Source organism: Acomys russatus, chromosome 32 (assembly GCF_903995435.1).
Source record: "Acomys russatus chromosome 32, mAcoRus1.1, whole genome shotgun sequence".
Lineage (NCBI taxonomy): Eukaryota > Metazoa > Chordata > Mammalia > Rodentia > Muridae > Acomys > Acomys russatus.
The window spans coordinates 37,874,059-37,896,088 of record NC_067168.1 but is presented as its reverse complement, the minus strand read 5'-3'; the positions used below and the strand labels follow the sequence as shown (position 1 = coordinate 37,896,088).

At 43.2% G+C, this 22,030-nt stretch overlaps 1 protein-coding gene across 9 annotated transcripts in view; it reads left to right on the top strand.

Annotated features, from left to right (window-relative positions):
• Positions 1 to 22,030, top strand: part of Arpp21 (cAMP regulated phosphoprotein 21) — a 167,630-nt gene that overhangs the window by 82,812 nt on the left and 62,788 nt on the right. For 4 of the 9 annotated variants that reach the window (XM_051140787.1, XM_051140786.1, XM_051140790.1 and 1 more), the window contains 4 exons: positions 3,044 to 3,081; positions 4,806 to 4,865; positions 8,251 to 8,480; positions 15,094 to 15,330. In XM_051140787.1, the coding sequence (XP_050996744.1) occupies positions 3,044 to 3,081; positions 4,806 to 4,865; positions 8,251 to 8,480; positions 15,094 to 15,330 (565 nt within the window). Of the gene's footprint in view, positions 1 to 3,043; positions 3,082 to 4,805; positions 4,866 to 8,250; positions 8,481 to 15,093; positions 15,331 to 22,030 lie in introns of those variants that run through there. The other 5 variants (XM_051140791.1, XM_051140788.1, XM_051140792.1 and 2 more) reach the window with 3 other exon arrangements.

Sequence of the window (22,030 nt, the reverse complement as noted above, 5' to 3'; positions counted from 1 at the left end):
ATACAAAGGATCCAACATAAGGGCCCTGTATTTTAGAGGCCTACTCTTTATTCTAACTATTCTTTGATGTTATTTTCTCATGATTAAAAAAAAACAAAAACAAAATGAACAAAACCAATTTTGCTCAGCAGATATTATTTAAGCAGGAGCTATTCAAGTATCAAGTAAGTATAGTTTCCTACCTGAGCTAACAACAAAGAGCTCAGACGTTATTTCCCCTTTAGCAAAACTCAAGCTTACTTTAAAATTAGAAATATTCTTGAGTGTTTTGAGGAATCATCTTGGTGTCTCAGATGAGAGTGTGAGTGTTGATTAACAGTGTGCATGTGTGCCTGTGTGTGTGTGTGTGTTTTTATATACGCAGCCACGTGAATAAAATAGGCACGTTGCCTTGGTGATATGCTAGAAGCAATTTCAAACATGGCTTCCAAAGTTTGGTACTTTGAGATAAGATTGCTATCTGGGACTCTAACAGTCGTAAGTGTACAGACAAACTTAGCTCTCAAATAATAGCCAGTATGTCTCTACTATCAGTAATATATGGAAGAAATATTATTTCTTCGGTGAGAATTTAATCTCATCCTCTGGTTCCTTCCACCTGATGTTACAACCTTGGGAAGACTGGTTACCAAGGCAGCCTATTCGAGAAGGGCCAGTCTTTCCTGGGAGAAATTTTGCTGAAAACATCTATGTGTTAAGAGAGTTCCTGCTAGCCCCTCCAGCATGTGTGGGGTCTGCCCTCTGCAAGCTTCTGAGAGGCCACTGGCTGTGAGCACAGTGGAGGTGGGATGTGGGGGAGAATTCTAATCCATTAAGGAAAATCATTTTCTCTTTTGGAAAAAAAAAAAGGAGCTTTTATATCTGGGTATGCACATAAGTGACAGCTTTAAACGCTGTACTTAATTACTGTGACACTTTTATCTTTCTCTGCCATTAAATGTGCAAGTTATTAATACTCCCATTTCTGAAGTTTATTTCCACGAGCTACTGAATCACAGCCCATAGCTGTCTCACTTATGAGAGTGTGGGGAACAGCTCCAGGGGAGACACTTTGGAGGCTCTTTTAAACACTCAGAGGTGTACCCTTGAAGGATGACTTGGGCGATAGGCATCTGATTTGTTGGTGTCTTGTTTTTTCATTCAAAGACTTGAGGTTGTTTAATCTCTCCCTATGCCCCCCGCCCCAATGGTTTGTAGTTAAAAAGTCTGAAAACCAACTTCCTCAAATAGGTTGATTCTCCAATTCCAGGGCCCGTGGCAGCATTACAAGGCCCACTGACTTTTTCCCAGACACTGAGGAGAACCTGTGTCTAAACTGCCTTTGACTTGGTGGAAAGAAGTAAATCAGAAAGAAAGTGGAAAACTATCTGCTTTGCTTCTCTCAGTGCTGGCTTCATGAACTGCACATTTAATTCAAAGAATTAATTGCTTGCAGGGGCTGTGGAGATGGCTCAGTTGGCAGAGCAAAGCATAGGGACATGAGTTTGATCCTCGACACAGCCAAGAAATGCTAAGGCATGTCCCATACTTATAATTCCACTAGAGAAGCAGAAACAGGTGGATCCTAGAGTTTCTGGCCAACTAACCCACACTTCTTGGTGAGTTCTAGGTCAGTGAGAGACTCTGTTTCCAAAAGAGCAAGGTAAGGGTCTGCGAGATGGCTCATCAGGGAAAGGCGCTTGTCAGCAAGTCTGACAGCCTGAGTTCAAGGCCCAAATATCCAGCTGGAGAAAGGAAACAACTGACTGCTGCAAGTTGTCTCCTGACCTTCACGTGTATACCTTGGCATGCATGCATGCACGTGCATTCACACACACACATGCACATATGCATGCCCGTGCACACACACACACACACACACACACACACACACACACACACACACACACACACGAATGCAAAATAGTTTTTAAACCACCAACCAAATGAATAAAACATGAGACAGCATCTGAGGAACAGCACTTGAACTTGTCCTCTTGTTTCCACGCACATACACACATATGTGCACAGACATACACAGACATGTGCACACATGCACAAAGAAGTGTCAGAGTCATTATTATCTCTGTAGTAAAGTGGACCTGCTTGGTCCCTATTTATCCCTTTTATAGGTCGCCTATTCATTTTGAAATACACACACACACACACACACACACACACACACACACACACACACAGAAGATGGTACATAATAGACAGACAGACAGATACCCTGGACATAGTTCCTCTGTATTATTTCCCAGGCACAGTGTGCTGTTAACATAAGCACATCTCTGCTTTGCATAGACTTCTCTTTTTCTTTCTTTAAGTTTAACCTGATCCACCTTTTTCTTATCAGGTAAAGATGTTAGTATTTTGTCTTCCCTAGAGGTGGGTCAGTAACGGTAGTAAAACAAAGCTATTGACTTTCTCTGTGGAAAAAAAAAACTAAATAACTAGACAAAAGACGCTTGATAGCAATTTCTAATTAGATTTAATCGGACAATGCTTTCTTCTATCCTGCCCCCTCACCTTAACTCAGATTAATAACTGATGACACGTCTTCAATCTTGAGAGGCCTGTAGGCGTCTCCCTCTTCTGTGAGGATGTATCACACTGAGGCGGGGATCTTAGGATTAGGTTTCACAGTTCTGCCATCCCTAGGTGGAACCTGTCAAATCTGTTTATTGTGTGTTGATTTGAACCTGTGCCCTTGGCTGGTGTCTGATGTTGCGCCACTGCTCAGAACTCGACGTTCACCTGTCTCTCCAGATGTTTCCCACATTTCTCTTTTGACCTTGATCTGGATCCGGAACTTAATCTGTTCATCCTGGGAGACTTCCTGGTGGGTAAATACCCTGTGCCACCGAGAAATGGTTACCCTGTGGACGACGCTAACCCGTTTTTCTCCTTTTAAAATCTGATCTTTTTACATAATTTCTAAATCTTTTTTCCCCTAGGAAGGGAAAGTAGCTTTAAAATCAAACAAGAACTTGAGAGAGCTCTGCCAATCCAGCATATCTGATGTGGTACTTTTTTTTTTTTTTTTATTCTTATTTTTCAGTCAGTTTGCTCTCAGGAAAGCCTATTCTTGGACAACAGGTAAAATAAAATTTGTGCTTCTTGTGTCTTTAAAGGAATGGTTTGTCGTGTGTCCTATACATCCTCATGTTCATATGTATCCCATATATACGTGTGTACCTGAATATATGTATGAGAACATACATGTATCTACGTATACACGCATATACATTCAAATATATGTTACTTGAGATCTTTAAAAAGGATTTGAATTGAGGAAGCAGTTCTCTCGGTTACCTTTAGACAAAGGCTTAAGCATTTTTGCTCAAAGTCTGTTTCTGGCCCTCCCAGCGATGTAATCTTGGCAGCCTTGACATGGGATTAGAGACCAAGTGGACAGCCAGCTTTCCTAGTTTATTGGCCAGGACACTGAAAGTATATTTAGTATCATCAGCCATTTCTTGTATCCCATCACTTTAATTAGCTATGCTTTTAAAAAAAAAAAAAAACCAGTTTATTATGATTTTAAATTTCAAACTGTAAAAATTTCTCCATCTTTCTGAAAGGGCTGATGCGAAAACTTGCTCTGAACCACTTTTCGTGTTTATTAATCCAGCTGGCTGAAGTTTTAGCGAGGGAGGTGCTTGAGAGAAAGTGTTCATGGAGTTCATAGATTGTCTTGGGGTTAAGAGCAAACCTTTTAAACTTAACACTTACCCTTTTCAAATGGTTTAAAACCGTTACACATAGTAAAATGTTCCCATGATTCAATTACGTGGATTCCAGGCAAATGAAGGAAGTAACATGAACTGCACTAACAACATTTAAGATTAATAAAAAACCTGCAACTTGATTTAGCAACACAGGACTCATAAGTAAAGTGGCAGTTAATTTGATTTCAGGTGTCAGCGTAATGGTGTCCCTCTAAATCTGATTAAAATGGAAGCTGATTAAATGCTAGTGCTCAGAAATTCAAACTGGACATCAGCGGTAACTAATCTAAAAGGTAAATCGTTACTGTGTTAGCGGTTGGAAATCTCGAGAGGATCACCTCTTTTAGGTAAAAGAAAGATGAAATATGTTCATACGAGAGCCACACAGTTTGAGGCACAATTCTCCATTTTTAGGAAAACTGAGAGTCCATAATTGATTACCTCGGTGATGATGTGAAGCATGTTAGAATTTTACACCTGTGCCAGAGACACTGAGTATTGACAGCTCAGTTCCATAGAAACATATTTCTAAGTGCTCTCACCAACCATTTCTCTACCGTATTCCCTCCTTCTAGTCATTGACTCTTAAATGCTTAGACATTCAAGTTGGATCATATTCAACATTTTAATAATTGGTCATATATGTCCATTGCCTATATGAACATGTCCTGATAGTCCAAATTGGATGTACCTTCATAAAAATTAAATTTCATATTGAACACTTAGTTCTGAAATACTGATATTTCTGAATATCAGTTCTGAATACTGAATCTGAAGGGTTAATACATAATTTTACAGTTATCTTAAGGGAAATATCAACAAATATGTTTAATTAAATTTCTATCTGTGTCCTCTTCTGTTTCCACAATTCCTCCCTTTGCCTCTCTATCTAGCACAGGATAAAGACCTCTGATACTTAACTTGCTACCATGAATTTATTCACACAAACTTTAACATCACACAGGTAGATTCTAGTAATGTGGGGTTGACTTACAAGCAAGGCATGCTGTAATGGAGTGTGTATCCCATTCCGCATAGGGTGTGGCAAACCCTCAGGCCTTACGTCATAAACATCATGTTTTTCATTCCCAGTAGGCTCCAGGAAGACATTCACATGTGCAATGAGACCTATAAGAAAAGACAGCTCTTTCGGTTGGTATGGTTTACATTCATAAACTGTGTTTTCAGACGGTGTGACAGAATCCGTGTGAAGTATAACTGTTAGTATGCAACTTTTCTGTTCATGGAATAAAGTTGTTGGGTTTTCTTCTTGTAGTGTTCGTTACACAAGTGGACGGGTGAGAAATAGCACGGGGAAGACAGGACTGTGTGTGCTCTTCTCCCAGGAAGTACTGCTAGGTGGAGGAGTCACTGTTTAACCTTGTTGAATGCTCTCAACCCTGCCTGGACAATATTAAGCACAGTGAAGCTTTCTCCCTGGAAGGCCGTAATGATGTGTCCATCCCCAACACTAGAAACTGATGCTATTGACGATAACTCTATTAGGCTGCTTTTTAAAATCACGACTGTCCGTCACCGTATCTTAAACATTACTTTAAGCACTTGCTTAATTTTTGAATATTTAAGTGATGACCTTGAACTTCTTCACTGGAAACCCAGACCCCAAACTCACACACTCTGTGGTATGGATGAGACACAAGCCTTTAAGAAGCCAATTCCTCTAACCCAAACTCCCACATCACCTCTTGGCAAAACTATAATACAATCAGGGAAGCCATCCCAATGTGGTAGCCCATCTCTTACCCAAGTCACTAATCTCAGATGCTCAGGACATATAGATCCTTGTAAAGGTGGCTCTGAGTACATATTACTCCTAAGTTGGGGAAAATAAAACCATAGTGTTCAGAAGTAAAGGGAGATGCAATTAGTTATCAATACGCAGAGAAACAGAAAGAAAGATACGTTTGCTTTGTGACTGTCATGGATAGAATACTATTTATCTACCAAAAAGCTCCAATAACCACTATTTTCCTGGATGCTGGTTGGAAGGGACCAAGCTGTTTTCCGTGGTGTTTATGATTCCATACCAAGTAGGCATAGAATTCATTTAGGACTCCAGCCTGCTATTATTGGGATTAAAAAAAAAAAAAAAAAGTAAACAGAGAAATAAGAGTTACATTTTGATTTGTATATATACATAATTGTATATTTTAATTTGAAATATCTTTTTGGTATCTCCTAAAAAGCAGAAACTTAAACTCCCTCCTTCTAAAAAACGCATGGCTTCTGGCTTAGGATAATGATTTGAACTGCCATCAGGGAAAGGTATTGTAGGTCACTTTATGGATTGGGGGCAGTATAAATCTAGATGAACTCACAGGGTTGCTGGAAACAGTGCTACCATGTCAAGGGTGTCAACAACACCCTGGAAAAATGGGGGTCATCACCTTTGCAAAGAAAGTCTCAGCCAAGCTGGCACTTTTTTTTTTAACATATTCCTGTCACAGAGGTGCAGAAGTCAGGGTAGAAGGGATAAATGAAGTGAAATCGATGATGGAAAGGAAGGATTGCCCCCATCTGGAGGATTTCCTTCTGCCACAGTCAGCAAGCTGGGGCTCAGGACTCACCACACCCTCTCCACCCCCACCTCCAGATCTTCAAGCCAATGCATTCCCATAATGAATATTCCAGATCATCTACAGAGGAGATTATTGTCCTGTTCCTGGATCACTAGTAGTTACTAAGGGATGATTTAGCTGCACTTTGTCAGACATAGCTTAACGTAATCAGAATTATCCAAAGAGAAGAATGAAGTTGAACTTGGATGTTGGAAAAGCAAACTGTACTGGGGACCCATGCCCTTGGGAAGGCAACTCTTCTACAATGGCCCCAATACCTTTCTTAAATTTCTAACGGTGTGTGAATTAAAGGCCCCTGGCCATTGGCGAGCACACCTCCTTATATCAGGCCTCCTCTGAGGAGGTGCCTGTTGCTTCCCAAGGCTCCGACAATAGGCATGATAGGAAAACTTTGGTGTGGGGGTGTTTTCAACCACAGTGCCTCATGAAAATACCTTGTATTCTCTGATTTCTCTATTGCACCCCATCCCTTGCTTCTCAGAGCTCCTATTGGTCTTTCCTAGTTCTCAAGAGCATTTCCATTCCTTATCATCACACACGCACACACGCGCGCGCGCACACACACACGCGCGCACACACACACACACACACACACACACACACACACACAAGTTTCAGAAGTTGAAACGGGAGCTAAAAGCTGTGGCTCTGCTTCTGGTCAGGTTGTCTGGAGTATTTCTCTCAGATCTCCACGCACACCCCAGCTCCTCAACAGGGCATTGTTGACTTAAAGAGATTGGTTTTCAACGAAGCTTTGATCAGGGACTAGATTTGATTCAAACATTGATTGTGCCACAGCACATACCGCTGTGAGGCGACATGTATTAGCTGTGAGTAATGCCCCCTTCACTCGTTTATACCCTGTGAAAATTCTAGGGTACTTTAATGATACATTATTTCAGCAGAGAGAAAAGAAATCTTTGTAAATACGCACAAAGTTATTCTTTAAGGGACGGCTCAGCAGTTAAGAGCACTGACTGCTCTTCTAGAGGTCCTGAGTTCAATTCTCGGCATCCACATGGTGGCTCATAACCATCTATTATGTGATATGATCTGGCCTGCAGATGTACATGCAGGTAGAGGACTGTATGCATAATAATAAATAAATAAATCTTTTTTAAAAATGGAGATTGGAAACCAATGAAACTATAATTTTTCTCACAAATTTGCACGCTCCTTGAAGAAACTCTGGAGTTCTCCAAATTCAGCTTTAGCTCTTGAGTAACTTCCATCATATTAGATGCTTTTTGGATGGAAGTCTTGAGCTTCAAGAGGCTTCTGAATTTTCCACTGATGCCCTTGGAACCTCTCATGACAAAGGGTAGTATCACCCTGATGTTTCCATAGGCTCTTCTACCTGAGAAGGACTAGCAGGCTGTTTCCTTAGATGACTGAGATTAAAGCCACAGGACAAACTCTCAGCGTGAGTTCACGCAGAAAGTCCGCGGTCACGCTTTTTTAAAAATCTTGCTGAACAAAGAAATCATACAGAACATAAACATGGAAAATAAATTAATAAATAGCTTTTCCCTGAGGCCAATTATTTAATGCTAAAGAAGAAAAAAATAACTTCTTTTTTGGGAATTATTTTTAGAATTATGTAAGATGATAATTACCTCTGAACATGAATTCATTATTGACTGGAGTCAGGAGAGTGTAACCACTTTTCTCTCAGAGAGAGTGAAGTTTACAATTATGTTTTAGAGGACTCATCTCTGTTTCCTTCACTGCAGAGGGATCATGGAGTCTCTAGGTTTGGATTTCCCATGTATAATGTGTGCCATGCGTCATATGTCATACGTTATGTGTCTTTGTGTCATCCAGGTATTTGTAACACTGAGGCGGAGGGAGGGTGTTCAAAAGGTCAATGAGAAGAGTATAGATGACTAGTCTACTGAGGGTTGATCTCCCCCTGAATCTTTCTGATGGCTCCACAGGGGAAACCGAGACAGCTCAGGAAGAACTTCCGGGAGCCGGCAGAGCAGCTCTGAGACTGAGCTTAGATGGTCCGACCACCAGCGGGCCTGGAGCAGCACAGATTCGGACAGCTCCAACCGCAACCTAAAGCCCACCATGACCAAGACGGCAAGTTTTGGGGGCATCACGGTGCTGACCAGGGGCGACAGCACATCCAGTACAAGGAGTGCTGGGAAACTCTCCAAAACAGGTAGGTATTGCTGAGCGGGTCCCTACGCTGGGGTTTCCTGGATTCTACCCAGGCTATATGCTCTCTGTTTCTCTTGACTTTGAATTAACCAATGGCAGAAATATTACTTTCATTCCATTTAGGGAATCAAGGAGGTATTATTTATTCATTTTTAAAATTTTTTGTTTTTTAATCTACATTTATATTATTACACATATATACAAGAAACTACCTACAGCAAGAAGAACCATGAAACAATTGGGAATTATATAAATGTTACATTCTTAGTGTTTTGGCTATTTGTACTTGCCAACCTGGAAGAAGACATCTTTCCTATCTTGGTGCATCTAAAATTCTGACTGGAAATCAACATCTGTCATATCTCATCATTATCAACTTAAAACATTTATCTAGACCTAAAAACATCTTAACCCCTAAACAACTAAGCTTTAATCGTAAAACTAAACTATCTGGTCTTCAACCCTATCAGAGACTTGGGAAGGAATAAAATAAATTATGTGAGTAGACAGTAGGGATTATCTACATGGGTTATTGTGTCTCTCTAGCTAGCCACAGACTTGAGGGTCATCACTAAGCTTCTTGTTCCTTAGTTTCCTTACTGGTAAAATCTAAGTTGTCAGGTGTCCTTAGAGATGAATTACCTTGGCAAATACAAATGACAATTATTTAACGAAAGTTAGCTACTGCTTTTAAATGTAATGCTATGACATATTCCTTGCAGCTCCCTTGTAAGGTCATTATAATAGCAAACAGATTCCATTGCTGCATGAGCACACTGTGCCCCCTGATGATGGGTTTGTTATTGTTTAAGTGGTATGTCCCTATTTCCTCCTCTGGGGCATATAAATGATGATATCGCTACATTTAATGGTTATTAGGAAGACAAAAAGCTTCACTGTATGCAAACCAGTATGAGTAGGCAGCATGTTGCAAGCATCCAGTCAGGTGCTTGTCTACACTTACTATGGCCATGGAATGCTCACATCCCTCATCTGCGGATGAGAAAGGCCAGTTCCAAACTTGACTGAGAAGCAAAGGTGACTTGTTCGTTTCTTTATGACTTCTGCATTATTCCTCCTCTGGGGGAAATAATAATATTTTAAGACAGACAACTTAAGGAAGGTGCAAGTGCTTAGGAACCGCTGGCGAGCGATATAGTAAATTCACTTGAACCACAGCTTCGGAATGACCAGGGTAGCCCTCAGCTGGATGGCTCCATCTGTGAACTGCTCGCTTTACAAGCGAAAGGTCTGGAGTTCGAGCCTCGGAGCCAGTAAAAACTGGGGCTGGTGGCCTGTGTGTTAGTAATCTCAGCAGCCAGGAGGGAAGAGGTGGGACTCTGGGGCTCTGCAGCCAGCCAGCCCAGCCTATTAGTGAGCGCCAGGATGTTGAGACACCCTGTGACAAGAGAATGATGGCTAGTGCCCGAGGGATAACACCAGATGTGACTTCAAACTCTTACACTAAAAAGAAAAGAAGGTGTGTGGGGGGGACACTATCACTTGAACTGTCACTGGGACTTGAACTGTAATTCCAACAGGTCCTGGATGCCCAGGAGTCGGGTACAGGAGATGGATGGAGAAGCCCATTTGAGGCTTAGACATCATCATCCTGACTGCTCTCCAGACTCACGCTAAAGTGGGAGAGACAGAGTTTGCACAAAATCCAGGTCCATTATGCTGATAGCTTTAGCATAATTACGTTGTTGACAAATTCCTCCTAAGAAATTATCTCATGTTTTCCTACATAGAAGACAAATTAATAACATTTATTCAGAGACATCGCTATATACATATCACGGAGCTCCTTGGAGAGCGCAGGTGGGTGGGGGCCCTCATCCTGAGAGCTCTGTTCACTAGCTGTTAAGCTTTGGATTCTGACTCTAATTAATTGCTCTCCTAGCCCAGTATCACAGCATCTGAAGCGCACGCGAGCCGCCACGGTGCACTTGAACTCTTGTAAACTAAGAAAGGTTAAACAGTTTCAGTTCTTAAGATGCAGAAACCAAGTACCTTAAATGGTGCACTTAAAAAAAATCCAGCACCCCAAAAGAGCTCTTACCATTTTAAAATTAATCACCATTTTCCACGCACCAACCCCCTGTCACTTCCAAAGCACAGCTCTTCGGAAGCGTTTAAAACACTTCAACAATGTTAAAACGCCACGCTCTTTGGAGAACCATTAGAGATTATAAGCGCTTCAGACTTTTTTTTTTTTTTTTTTTTTTTTTCTTTTTCATTTAAGTGTCTGTCTTCAAAAGCTTGTCAAAGTGCAGGAATAGAACGAAGAAAAGAAGTTTTTTTTTTTTTGTTTTTTTTTTTAAAGGAGATCAAGAGAGGATGTCAAAACAGTCTTAAACCTCCCCAAGATGGTTTTATGAAGGAAGCCTGCTAGTTTTTTGCTGTCATGAGCAGGTTTCTGATTCTGATTTATTTTCTAATTGGTAGGGTTAGAGTTGAAAACTCTTTCAGAAACCCAGGGTGTTTTCTGAAATAGCACATTCAAGTTACTCTTCTGCTTGCCTAGGTTCTAACTCTAACTAGCTAATAGTGAGACTTTCCACGCTGGAGGCACTCTCTCCTACATTAGCAGAAAGTGTATTACTGAATGCATTCCTATGGTCTCTTGAGGCGGGAACTGTTTGCCAGAAGCCCAGCACTATTCTATGGGGGTTGAGGATGTGTGACACTGACTTCAGGAGTGTTCCTGTGATGGCCCTTTATGCTGCGGCCTTGCTGTCCCCTTGAGATTGGCGATGGCCAGCAATGTGAGCCTACATGTCCTCCTGGCTCTGCCCTCGACTACCCTGCTTGGTCCTTCTCACCCACTGTTGAGCTCCAGAGCAATGCCCCCAACTTCAGCATCATCAGAGACAGACAGCCTACTCATGCCACACATCGTGCCCCCTCCAAGGCTTTGAGTGACAAGGTGTCAAACAGAGCCAGGCAATTTGCCTTTCTAGCAAGTTGCCAGGAAACAGTTGATGCATCCATACTTTGAAATAACCTCTCCATAGACATAAGATACCCTTTTGTTTTCATAATCCTGGTGGCTGCATAATTTTATTTCTCTAGATGTAATTCATTTCCACTGCTGTCCAACTCCATGCCAACCTCTGAGGATTGTTTTTGATATTCTAATATTAATTTTAATGCCCCCTTTTTAATAGTCTAATTTGAATGCAAGATACCTCATCTTTCCATGAACCTTCCGTTCTTTATTTTGGTTACTCCAAGTAACAGCCTGATGATTTTGGGAGCTTTAGATTACACTGCTAAACTCTGACCCTCCTGAATTGAGAAATATTTTCTGGAGTTATTCACTAAAAAAAAACCAGGACATTTGTGGCATGGGAAGAGAGGAGGAAAGTGCCTGATGGTGATAGAGAGAAGATGGCGATGCAGCCTTCACTGTGGTCACAAATTCGTGCTAACTGAGGTTCTCTTTTTGATTTGAACACTATTATTTATTTACCCATTCCCTAACAATTTCATACACACATATAATGTACTTTTATTATCTTTTGTTATTCTGCCTTTCTCCCTTATGAACCCTACTCTTCCCAATAAGTCCCCCTCTTAATTTCATTGTTTTTCTTTTCTACGTCACTGCATTTAATTAGGGCTACTTACACCAGCACCAGAGAGGCTTATTCACTGAAATATGGGCAACTTACCAGTGGTTACACTACTAAGGACTATGACCCTCCCTCCACAGTAACCGTTAGCTGCCTACAGGTCCTCAGGGAGAGGCGGGGCCTCACGAGCTTCTCTCCCACCCATGATGGAATGTTGAGGATGCTCGTCATGTGCAGGTCCGCTGCAGGTACCCATAGCTGCTGAGAGTTCTGCCCTTAACAGAGCTGGATGAAAAGAGAGATGAAGTTTTGATGCATAATACAGTGTGTATGAGCCTTGAACCCTAGTCTAGTTTCATCAAGGAAGGTATCTATACATATTTTACAACTGTATTTATGAAAAATATCTAAAACAGGCCATCTATGGAAACAGACTTAGATCAGGTATAGCGTAGAGTTAGGAGAAAGATTTGAGTTTGACCAGTGACTACTAAAAGCTATTGACTTCCTCTGAGGTAATGAGAATGTTCTAAGATGGCACAGTAGTGGTGCGTGCTCTACTTCAGCAGTAGACGAAAAGCTACTAGATTCCACACTGGAAAAGATGAATTTTATGGTACATTAAATATATGTCAAATAAAGCTGTCGTAGTGAACAAAATGACCTGATGGAACTAAAAAGAAGTTTTAAATCTTATAGTGTAGCTCTACTCTTCTGCCAGTTAGACATGGGGGGAAATGTAGGGGGGGTGTGTCTGTCTGTCTGTCTGTCTGTCTGTCTGTCTGTCTGTCTGTCCGTCTGTCTGTTTTTCTCTATTGAGCAGCTGGAGCACTTCATTCCCTCTGTCTTGTCCTATTTCTCCTCCTTTTCTTTATCTTCCTCTCTTCTCCTCTTCTCCCATTCTCCTCCTCTGTTTCTTTTTCCGTCTCCTTCTGCACTGTCTTCTCTATCCTCTCCGTGTGTTTTCCTTCTTTTTTTTTTTTTTTTCCTTGTACTCCTTCAGGGTTTTAAGCACATTAGTTTCAAGTCAGCCTAATGTTTCAAAACATCCACATGTTTTCTGTTTTATGTGAAGTAAACTTCAACCATCAGTGCCTGCTTATCTAACCTTAACTCACCTCTTGTAATGATTGTCTTCTGAAAATGGTTCACGAGTCTAAGAAAGGCAGCCTAGGTTATAAAGTGAGAGGAAAATGGGATGTACATCTTTTTTTAAACTATTTTTAAATTTTCTTTCTTTTCTTTTTCTAACTAATTAATTTATTTATTCACTTTACATCACAGTCATAGTCCCCTCCCTCCTCTTCAGGAACCCCCTACCCGCCCACCCCAGCTCATCAGGTCATATCAGGATTGAGTTCGTCCTCTTTCCCTGTGGCCTGGCAAGGCAGTCCCATCATGGGCAAGTGACTGAAAAGCAGGCAACAGAGTCCATATCAAAGAAAGCCTCTGCTCCCCTTACTAGTGGATCCACATGAAGTCTGAGCTGTCCATTGGCTACATCTATGTAGAGGACCTAGGTCCAGCCAATGTGTGGTTCTTGGTTGGTGCTTGGACTCACAGGGCCATCTAGGCCCTGGTTAATTGTCACTATTGGTCTTGTGGAGCTCTTGTCACCTCTAGGTCCTTTTATCCTCCCCCCCCCCCATTTTTCCACTAGACTTCCTATGCTTTGTCTAATGTTTGCCTGTGAGTCTCAGCATCTGTTTTGAACTGAGGCTGGATGGAACCTCTCAGAGGACAACTCTAATAGGCTTCTGTCTGAAAGCATAGCAGAGTATCCTTAATAATGTCATGGGTTGTCACTCTTCTATGGGGTGGATCTTGGGTTGGGCCAGACATTGGTTGGCCATTCCCTCAATCTCTGCTCTATCTGTTCTATCTTTATCCCTGCTTGTCTTGTAGGCAGGGTGAGTTGGGATCAAAGTTTTTGTGGGTGGGTTGGCATTCTCCTCTGTCTACTAGGACTCTTACTTAGGTAGAGGGTGTCCCTTTCAGTCTCCATGATCCCTGCTACTAAGAGTCTCGGCTAGAGTCCCCCTCATATTCTCCCAGAGGCCTACTCATACTTAGATCTCCAGATTGTCACAGAGATGTCCCCACCCACAGTTTCTCTGCAGGCCTTCTGTCCTCCTGACCCCACTCTTCTCGGGTCTGATCTCCACTCTAATTAATCTCTAAGTTCCCTCTCCTACCCTGTTCCCTCTCTTCAACCACAACCTCTGTCTGTTCTGTTTCCCCTTCTGAGTGAGATTTAAGCATCCTCCCTTGGGTCCTCCTTGTTACTTATCTTCTTTGGGTCTGTGAATTGTAGTATGTCCTTCCTATACTAAATGGCTAAAATCCACTTATAAGTGAGTACATACCATGTGTGTCTTTCTGAGTCTGGGTTGCCTCCCTCAGGATGATCATCTTAAAAGCACAGAAACACTGAAAACATGGAGGTAAAAAGATGTCTGTCATGTATGTAAAACTAAGCCGTGTTTTCCTCATGTTTCCAGTCTGTGGGATATACAGAAGAGGGCTGTGAGGCTGAGGCAACAGATACCTCCTGGAGAGACAGGGAGTTAGTGGCAGAGCGAAGCTGAGGACCCGTTCCCCTGTGCTTTACTCTTCTGCCCTGCCCTCCTGGTTCTGCACTTTGCTTTGTTTTGTGGTTCTAAGACCAGCAGTCTTAAAGGTTAGACCTGAAACTTGCTCTATACTAGCCTAGCTCTGAACTCAGAGATCAGCATGCCTCTGCCTCCGGACATTACACACGTGTCTGTACTCCAGCCAGAGCAGCCATGTTGCTGGATTAAAATTCATCTACACCCTTCCTTAGAAAAATTGGCACACCCGAGAAACAGGAAGTAATGATTTCCACAAAATACAAACTCAAAATGGTAGAATGGACATTGGCTAACCTCATCCTTCGGCACATACTTCAAACTCCCCAATATCCCCTTATGAAGGAATCAGCCTCTTGATGTCTAACTATTATGGTTCTACTTCTCTGGGTACCAAATTCTGTGTTGCTTTCTATCCTTTTGCCAGGTTCTGAGTCTTCCAGCAGCGCGGGCTCCTCAGGATCGCTGTCCCGCACCCACCCGCCTCTGCAGAGCACGCCCTTGACCTCTAGTGTGGCGGCAGCTGGCTCTCCAGCCTGTCTGGCCTATTCAGAGAATGGAATGGGGGCCCAGGTACCTCCCAGCAGCACCAGCTACATCCTCCTTCCACTTGAAACTGCAACTGGTATCCCGCCTGGAAGTATCCTCCTTAATCCACACACAGGTCAGTCCTCCCCTGCTTTGCTGAAGACACAAGTTATTAAAGGTGTGTCCTCCTGTTTGATAACTGAAGTTTGCTGTCAAGTTTTCTGAGAAGTACTTGAGTCGGAGGCAGTGTGAAGACTACTTGGAAGTGACTTTGGGGGGAGTCTGGATTTACAGCTATGTATGTAAGTGCATCAACATTCATATAGATCAGACATTTGCCACATAGATTGACATTCATATAGATCCCAGGAGTGACCCCTTTTCAAGAGTCAGGGCCGGAGCACCATGATGGACTACTTGCCTGGCATGAGAAAGCATTGGGTTTAGTTCTCTGCCCTGAATATGGAAAGGAGAAAAAGCAAGGGGGGGGGGAGGGCAGGGAGGAGGAAGAAGAGGAGAGGGAGCAGGAGGGGGAAGGAAGAAGAGGACCCCAGGCAACACGTGAGGTAGCATCTTCTTCTCTTGGTCCCTTCCTTGGCCTTGGAGTTTTATCCTTTTCTGAGTCAGCAGTGTCAGAGCTGGGATGTGCTAATCGCTAATCAAAGCTTGGTGTTTCTCACACTCATTGCTCCGTGAGCCTACGTTAAGCCTGGTGTACTTTTCACTCAAAGGCATTTTAGAAGTATGAGGCATCCCTGGGATTCCTGGACCCCAGGTTCCTGATTACAGAAGATTACAGGACTTCACCCAGCTCCTGCAGAGTAAGAAGAAGCCACAGGAGTAAAGAGAATAATGACAAGTCATTAAGTAGCTCCTCAGGGGGATAATAGACCTGGCCTTCTTACAGTGAGGCTAGAAAACTGTCCCTTCCACAGTTATGGCTCATTCAGTGATGACCAGCTAATTTCCCTAGGGGATCAGATAACTCCCATTTTAACAACAAAGAACTTAGGAGTCTCAGTAGATAAATTGAAGAGAAATCCTAAGGAAATCGGGCCCCCTCCCATCTGCCCTGCACTCCCCTCCGCCCCCCTCTGCCTGGCACCCCGCCATGTGCAGAGGCATGCACTCACAAGGCCTCTGTCAGATCTCAGGAGGGAAGAGGGCTCTGCTGGCTGAAGTGTGCCAGCCTCCCTGAGAAACAGAGCAAAGCCCCCACCACAGAGAGCAGAGAGTCCCAATATTATTAGAGCTATGCCAGCACCCTTGACATTCAGAGCGTTTTTTATCAGTGTCTGGAAAGAATGGAATTCCCTGGAGAGGAGTTGGACATTTAGCTTGGATGTGTAGAGTATTACAGCAATTACCTCAGCTTGAAACTACAACAGCAGCTGGATGACTTGCAAGAGTGAGCTGGCTGGGTCTACTCACATGGGCCGTGCTACAGGCAGTTAGAGTCCTTGACGAACACGGGAGCAACGGTAAAGCTGCTCCTGGAGTGATTGCATGTTCTCACAAAGCATATGGCCCCTTCTCAGGGCATGCGATTTGATGGAGACATTCTGAAAGCAGCACAAGTTTGAGAGAACAGAAACCATGATCTTTTTTATTGAGAACCACCTGAGAGCCTCAGCCTGGGTACTTCTGAGGAACATTTTCTGAACGGCTCTGGTTTCATTGGGATTGTTGTAAGGTTCATAAAGGATATTAAAAGAGACTGGTGTCATACCCCCACTTCCTCAGGATGACCCGACTGTTGGTGTAGAAGCTGTTGCTGCTGATTGGATAGAAAGCTTGCAGAAAGGAGCAGGCACGAAACATTCCTTTTTTTTGTTGTTGTTGTTGTTGTTTTGTTTTTGTTTTTTGTTGTTGTTTTGTTTTGTTTTGTTTTGTTTTTTTATTTGGTATAAGCAGAATTCCAGAGTGTTTCTAAAAAGGCACAACAGTATATTTTATATAGTATTATTAATAATTATAGCATGGCTTTGCATATGTGTGTATATATTATCATATGTAATCTCATGTACTTAACAAAGAAATAGAAGTCTGCTGGTGCCAAGTGTGATTCCCATTCTAATGAATGGAGTCACTTGAGGCTGTTATCAAAACATCTCTTTTGAGAAAGGCTCTCACCTAGAGGGAAGGCACCAAGAATGGCTCCTCCGTAGGCGTTAGTCTGCTCTGACAGACAGACGCTGGCACTAAATTCTCCATCACAAATGATCACGGTTATTGTGTTTTATAATATAACTGAGTGAAGTTACATGTCCTGGATAGGAGGATGGCTCAGTGGTTAAAGCACTAGCTGTGCAGGCCCAAGGACAGGAGCAAGGACTCTAGAATGCCTGGTGGCCCTGTCAGCTTGCCTGTGATTTGAGAGCTGGGAGAGTAGAAACAGGAGATATCTGGAACATTCTGGCTAGCAAGACTCACTGAACTGTAGAGCTATGGGCTTAACTGAGAGATCCAGCCTCATGAATAAGGTGGCAAGTGATTGAGGAATACTCCCGACATCAGTGTTGAGCCTAATGCACAGTCACAGGCATGCACAAGCACATTTACAACTTGTACTTACACACACACACACACACACACACACACACACACACACACACACACACACAAACACATACACCTGTGTCCACCTACATGCAAAAATACATACATGTGAAAGTAAAAAGTAAATTATATTTCTTCCATCTAGAGTTCCTTTAGTTTCATTGATTGAAAATATACATGTTCTGGGATGGAGAGATGGCTCAGTGGTTAAGAACACATACTGTTCTTGAAGAGGATCCAAGTTTGGCTCCCAGTGCTCAAGTCAGATTGCTTACAAACACCCACAAATCCACCTCCATGAGATCTGACATCTCTGGCTTCTGTGGCCGCTCACACACATGTACACACACACACACACACACACTCACACATATACACGAGAGAGAGAGAGACAGACAGAGAGAGAGAGAGAGAGAGAGAGAGAGAGAGAGAGAGAGAGAGAGAGAGAGAGAGAGAGAACTAATTAAAATGAACTCATAAGAGTGAAACACATGCATGCATGTGTTTAGCACATGTAATACATACTATATACCTGTCAGGGTGTGTGTATGTATGTAAGTACACAAGTAACACACACCATGCAACTCTTCTGTGACCTCTGCTGTAATTTATATCTTCTTGGCTGGAACCCATCCTTTACTGCTGTCACCATGGGAGAGAAACTTCCTCATACCTTACCAATACATGGTACAGATACTTTCATGGTAAGCACATAACTGCCATGCGAAAGAAAAAGAAGGAAGGAAGCAAGGAAAGAGGACATGACTGTTCCTAGGCATGATGAGGGAGAAGGTTTATTGTAGATAGGAAGGAGAGCATAGCCAGAGGCGGGGCATCTGGGAGAGTCCAGAGTGGACATGACCCTGAGCTGGACCATGTGAGGAGAGGCGGGGGGTGAGGGAGAGGGGAACAAGGAGAGAGCAAATAGTATATGAAAAGGCTAGATATTCCCGCTCAAACTATGGCACCAGCCAAGGACAATGCTTGCAGTAAACTTCAAACCCCTACCCAGATCTAGCCATGACATTCTCCACAGTTGAGTGGAAAGTGGAGTCTGACTTTCACATGAACTCTGGTGCCCCATATATGACCAAGTCCCCTGGAGGGGGAGACCTAGTGGCACTCAGAGGAAGGATAGCAGGCTACCAAGAAGAGGCTTGATACCCTATGAGCATATACAGGAGGAGGAAGTCCCCCTCAGTCACAGTCACAGGGGAGGGGAGTAACGGGAAAATGGGAGGGAGGGAGGAATGGGACGATACAAGGGCTGGGATAACCATTGAGATGTAATGGACTGGAGAAGTTTAGGGTAGGTGGATGTGGTATGCCAGCCATACCTTGTAACAGCTAATTCCTGAGGGATGCTGGGAGAACCTGGCAGCCAGATCTACTTTGATATGTTAAATAGGCTCAGTTAGTAGTTTTGGGGGTTGAGACTTAATATCTTGTTTCCTGTGCCCTTGACAAGTTCCCTTGCTGGCGCATTTTAAATGACTTTCTGGGGGCGAAAGTGTACTATTAGTTAATTAACTAATGTATTAATATACTAATGTATTAGTTTATCACACTTGGATTCACTAGAATGATTGCCAAACTTCTAGGTAGAAGTATTGGATGGTTACTGGTAAAATAATATTTGCCAGCCATGTCATGTGTTTATCAGATAGCACAGTAGTTTCCCACCCAATGCTGTATACTTGAGAATGTGATCCATGCACGAAATTATAACTGACTGAGCTTACAAGATTGGGTCAGTGGGCAAAGGTGCCCGCCGCTGAGCTTGACCATCTGGTTTTGACTATCGGAACTCATATGTAGGGAGCGAACCGACTCCTACTTGTTGATGGATGTGCGGTACCCGAACATGTGTCCCCCGATCATGTCTACTGCATGAAACAAAGAGTGGACCATCCTCTGCTTGTACAGCAGCCTAAGCTCTTGCTATGTCCTAAACATAGGGCATGCTGAGAACCTTCCTGTGTGTTCCTGTAGCTCCCCCAGGACAGCTACAGGTATGCATTTCATGTGTATGTGGGAGTATATGGCTGTGTGTATGTGTGATGTGTGTGTGTGTGCATGTATGTGTGTGTGTGTGTGTGTGTGCTATATGTGCTCGTGGGTGGACACAGAAGCCAGAAAGAGTTGTCAGACCCCTTACTCTATCACTCTCCACTTTATTCCCTGAGACAGAATCTCTCTCTCTGAACCCGAGGTTAGCCTAGCAGCCAGCAAGCCACAGCAGTCTCTGCCTTCCACAGCACGGACGTAACAGGCAAGCATGCAACCACACCAGCTTTTTGCATGGAAGCCAGAGATTCCAAAGCAGCAGGTCCTTGGGCTTGCTCATCAAGCACTCTTACCTACTGAGCCCTCTCTCCAGCCGACTGCCAGATGTTTGAATTTTGTCTTGGCCACAGACTTATCTCTTGCTCAGTCTCACTCAAACCCTTTTGATCCCCCCCCAGGCTATTCGCCGGTACCTGCATGAGTAAGTCTTCACAAAGTAGTTTTTCCAACACTGTCTTGCCTGCCAAGCAAGTCCAGACTCTGCATCCTGATCTTCCTTTAGCTGTCCTGGATCCCACTCTCCCTTGGGTAGCTTTAGCACAAGTTTCACTGCAATCTCGAAATGCCAAACAGGCAGCACACACACACACACACACACACACACACACACACACACACACACACACACTCTAGCTGATGTCACCCCTACATGTCATATTGTTGGGCTGCTTTCTCTTTCCCTTTTACAAATCCATGACTGTAAGGGCACAGCATTTTGGGGGACCTCACTCTGAAGAACCTCTCAGTACTGTCTCTTTCAGATGCTCCTCCTGGGCTTCTAGGGTTCTATCAGGATTCCCAGCTTCTGTTTGTCCAAAGTTGTTCTCAACTGTGCCCTGAAATGTTGGTGCACTGTCTCTCAAGATGTCCTTCAAAGGCTGAGTTAACCCTTGCCTGTCATATGCTTTGTCAACATCTGTATACATGGCCTTCTGCACAGCAGAAAAAGAAACCCCCACACACACTCCTTTCCCTCCTCTATTACCTTTCTATGAAGTGGGAAGCAGACAAGCTTTGGTGTCAAGAGTTTATGGCTATGTTATTCTTTATGTGACTTACCTTGTGTGTTTTCTTGTCACTAAGATATTTGTAGACTCCTTGGGGGGGGGGACATTCTCAGCTATGTTTATTTTAAAACACATACTCAGAGACACAGACATACGCTGCGCCTATGGAGGTCAGAGGACAACCTGTGGAAGTCAGTTCTGTCCCTCCGCCGTGTGGGACCCTGGGGTTGAACTCAGATCACCAGGCTTGGCGGCAAGAGCCTTTACCTGCTGAGCCATCTCACTGACTGTAGTCAGTTCTTTTAAGTCTATTTTTTTCTTTCCTGCAATAACAACAAAGTGTTCTGCCTTGTGAAATTATTCAATAATTACATATTACTGAAGTAATAGCAGAAATGTTGATGTAGACTGCAGTAAACTTTCTCAGCTAATATGTGTTTGAAAGGGATGTGTATTTTACATTCAGTCTCTCTCTCTTAGTTCTTTGAACTAAGGGCACCCTAGCTTATTTCTGACATCAAGCATGTTCCTCCTGTGCCCACTGTGCATGCTGTGGTCCACTGAGCCTGCTCCCACAGTTTCTGGAATAGTCACTTCTATCACACTGAATACACCCAGGCCCAGCCAGCCTTTTCTTTCCCTTTGCAGTCTGCCACAGCTGTCACTCAAACTAATTGTGTGTGCTCGGTGTAATTGTGTCTGGATTGGTGGAATTCGTCGGACACAGAGGAGCTGCTGTGGCCTGACTTGAAAGCCAACAGCCACCTGGCCCAGGTGTCCTGGGAAGTTGCTTTTGTTCTCTTCTCTGGCAGCCATGTGGCTTTTCCTCAGCTCTGCCACCTTTCCCGGGTGAGCATCAAAACCAAACCGGCACTTTATTCTTCCTTCTCTTTCCAGGCCCAGCCACTTCTATCTTAGGAATCATTAGAGTGCTTGTAGGCAATTATTTTGGGCCATCTCTTGCTTTGCACCACAGTGTACTAATCACATTTCAAGCTGTGGTTGTAGAGTTTACCACAAAGGATGCTGAGCATTTGGGATTGTATTCTAACTGGAGTTAAAGGTAGATTTTTATATTTCTCAGAGATGGTGGCTTAAAGAAAGGTCATAACTGAAAAGGGTCCATTCATGTGTGTGTGAGAGCCAGGGTATGAACATGTATGTGTGCTTGTGGGTGAGTGTTCATAAAGGTATGCATGTGTG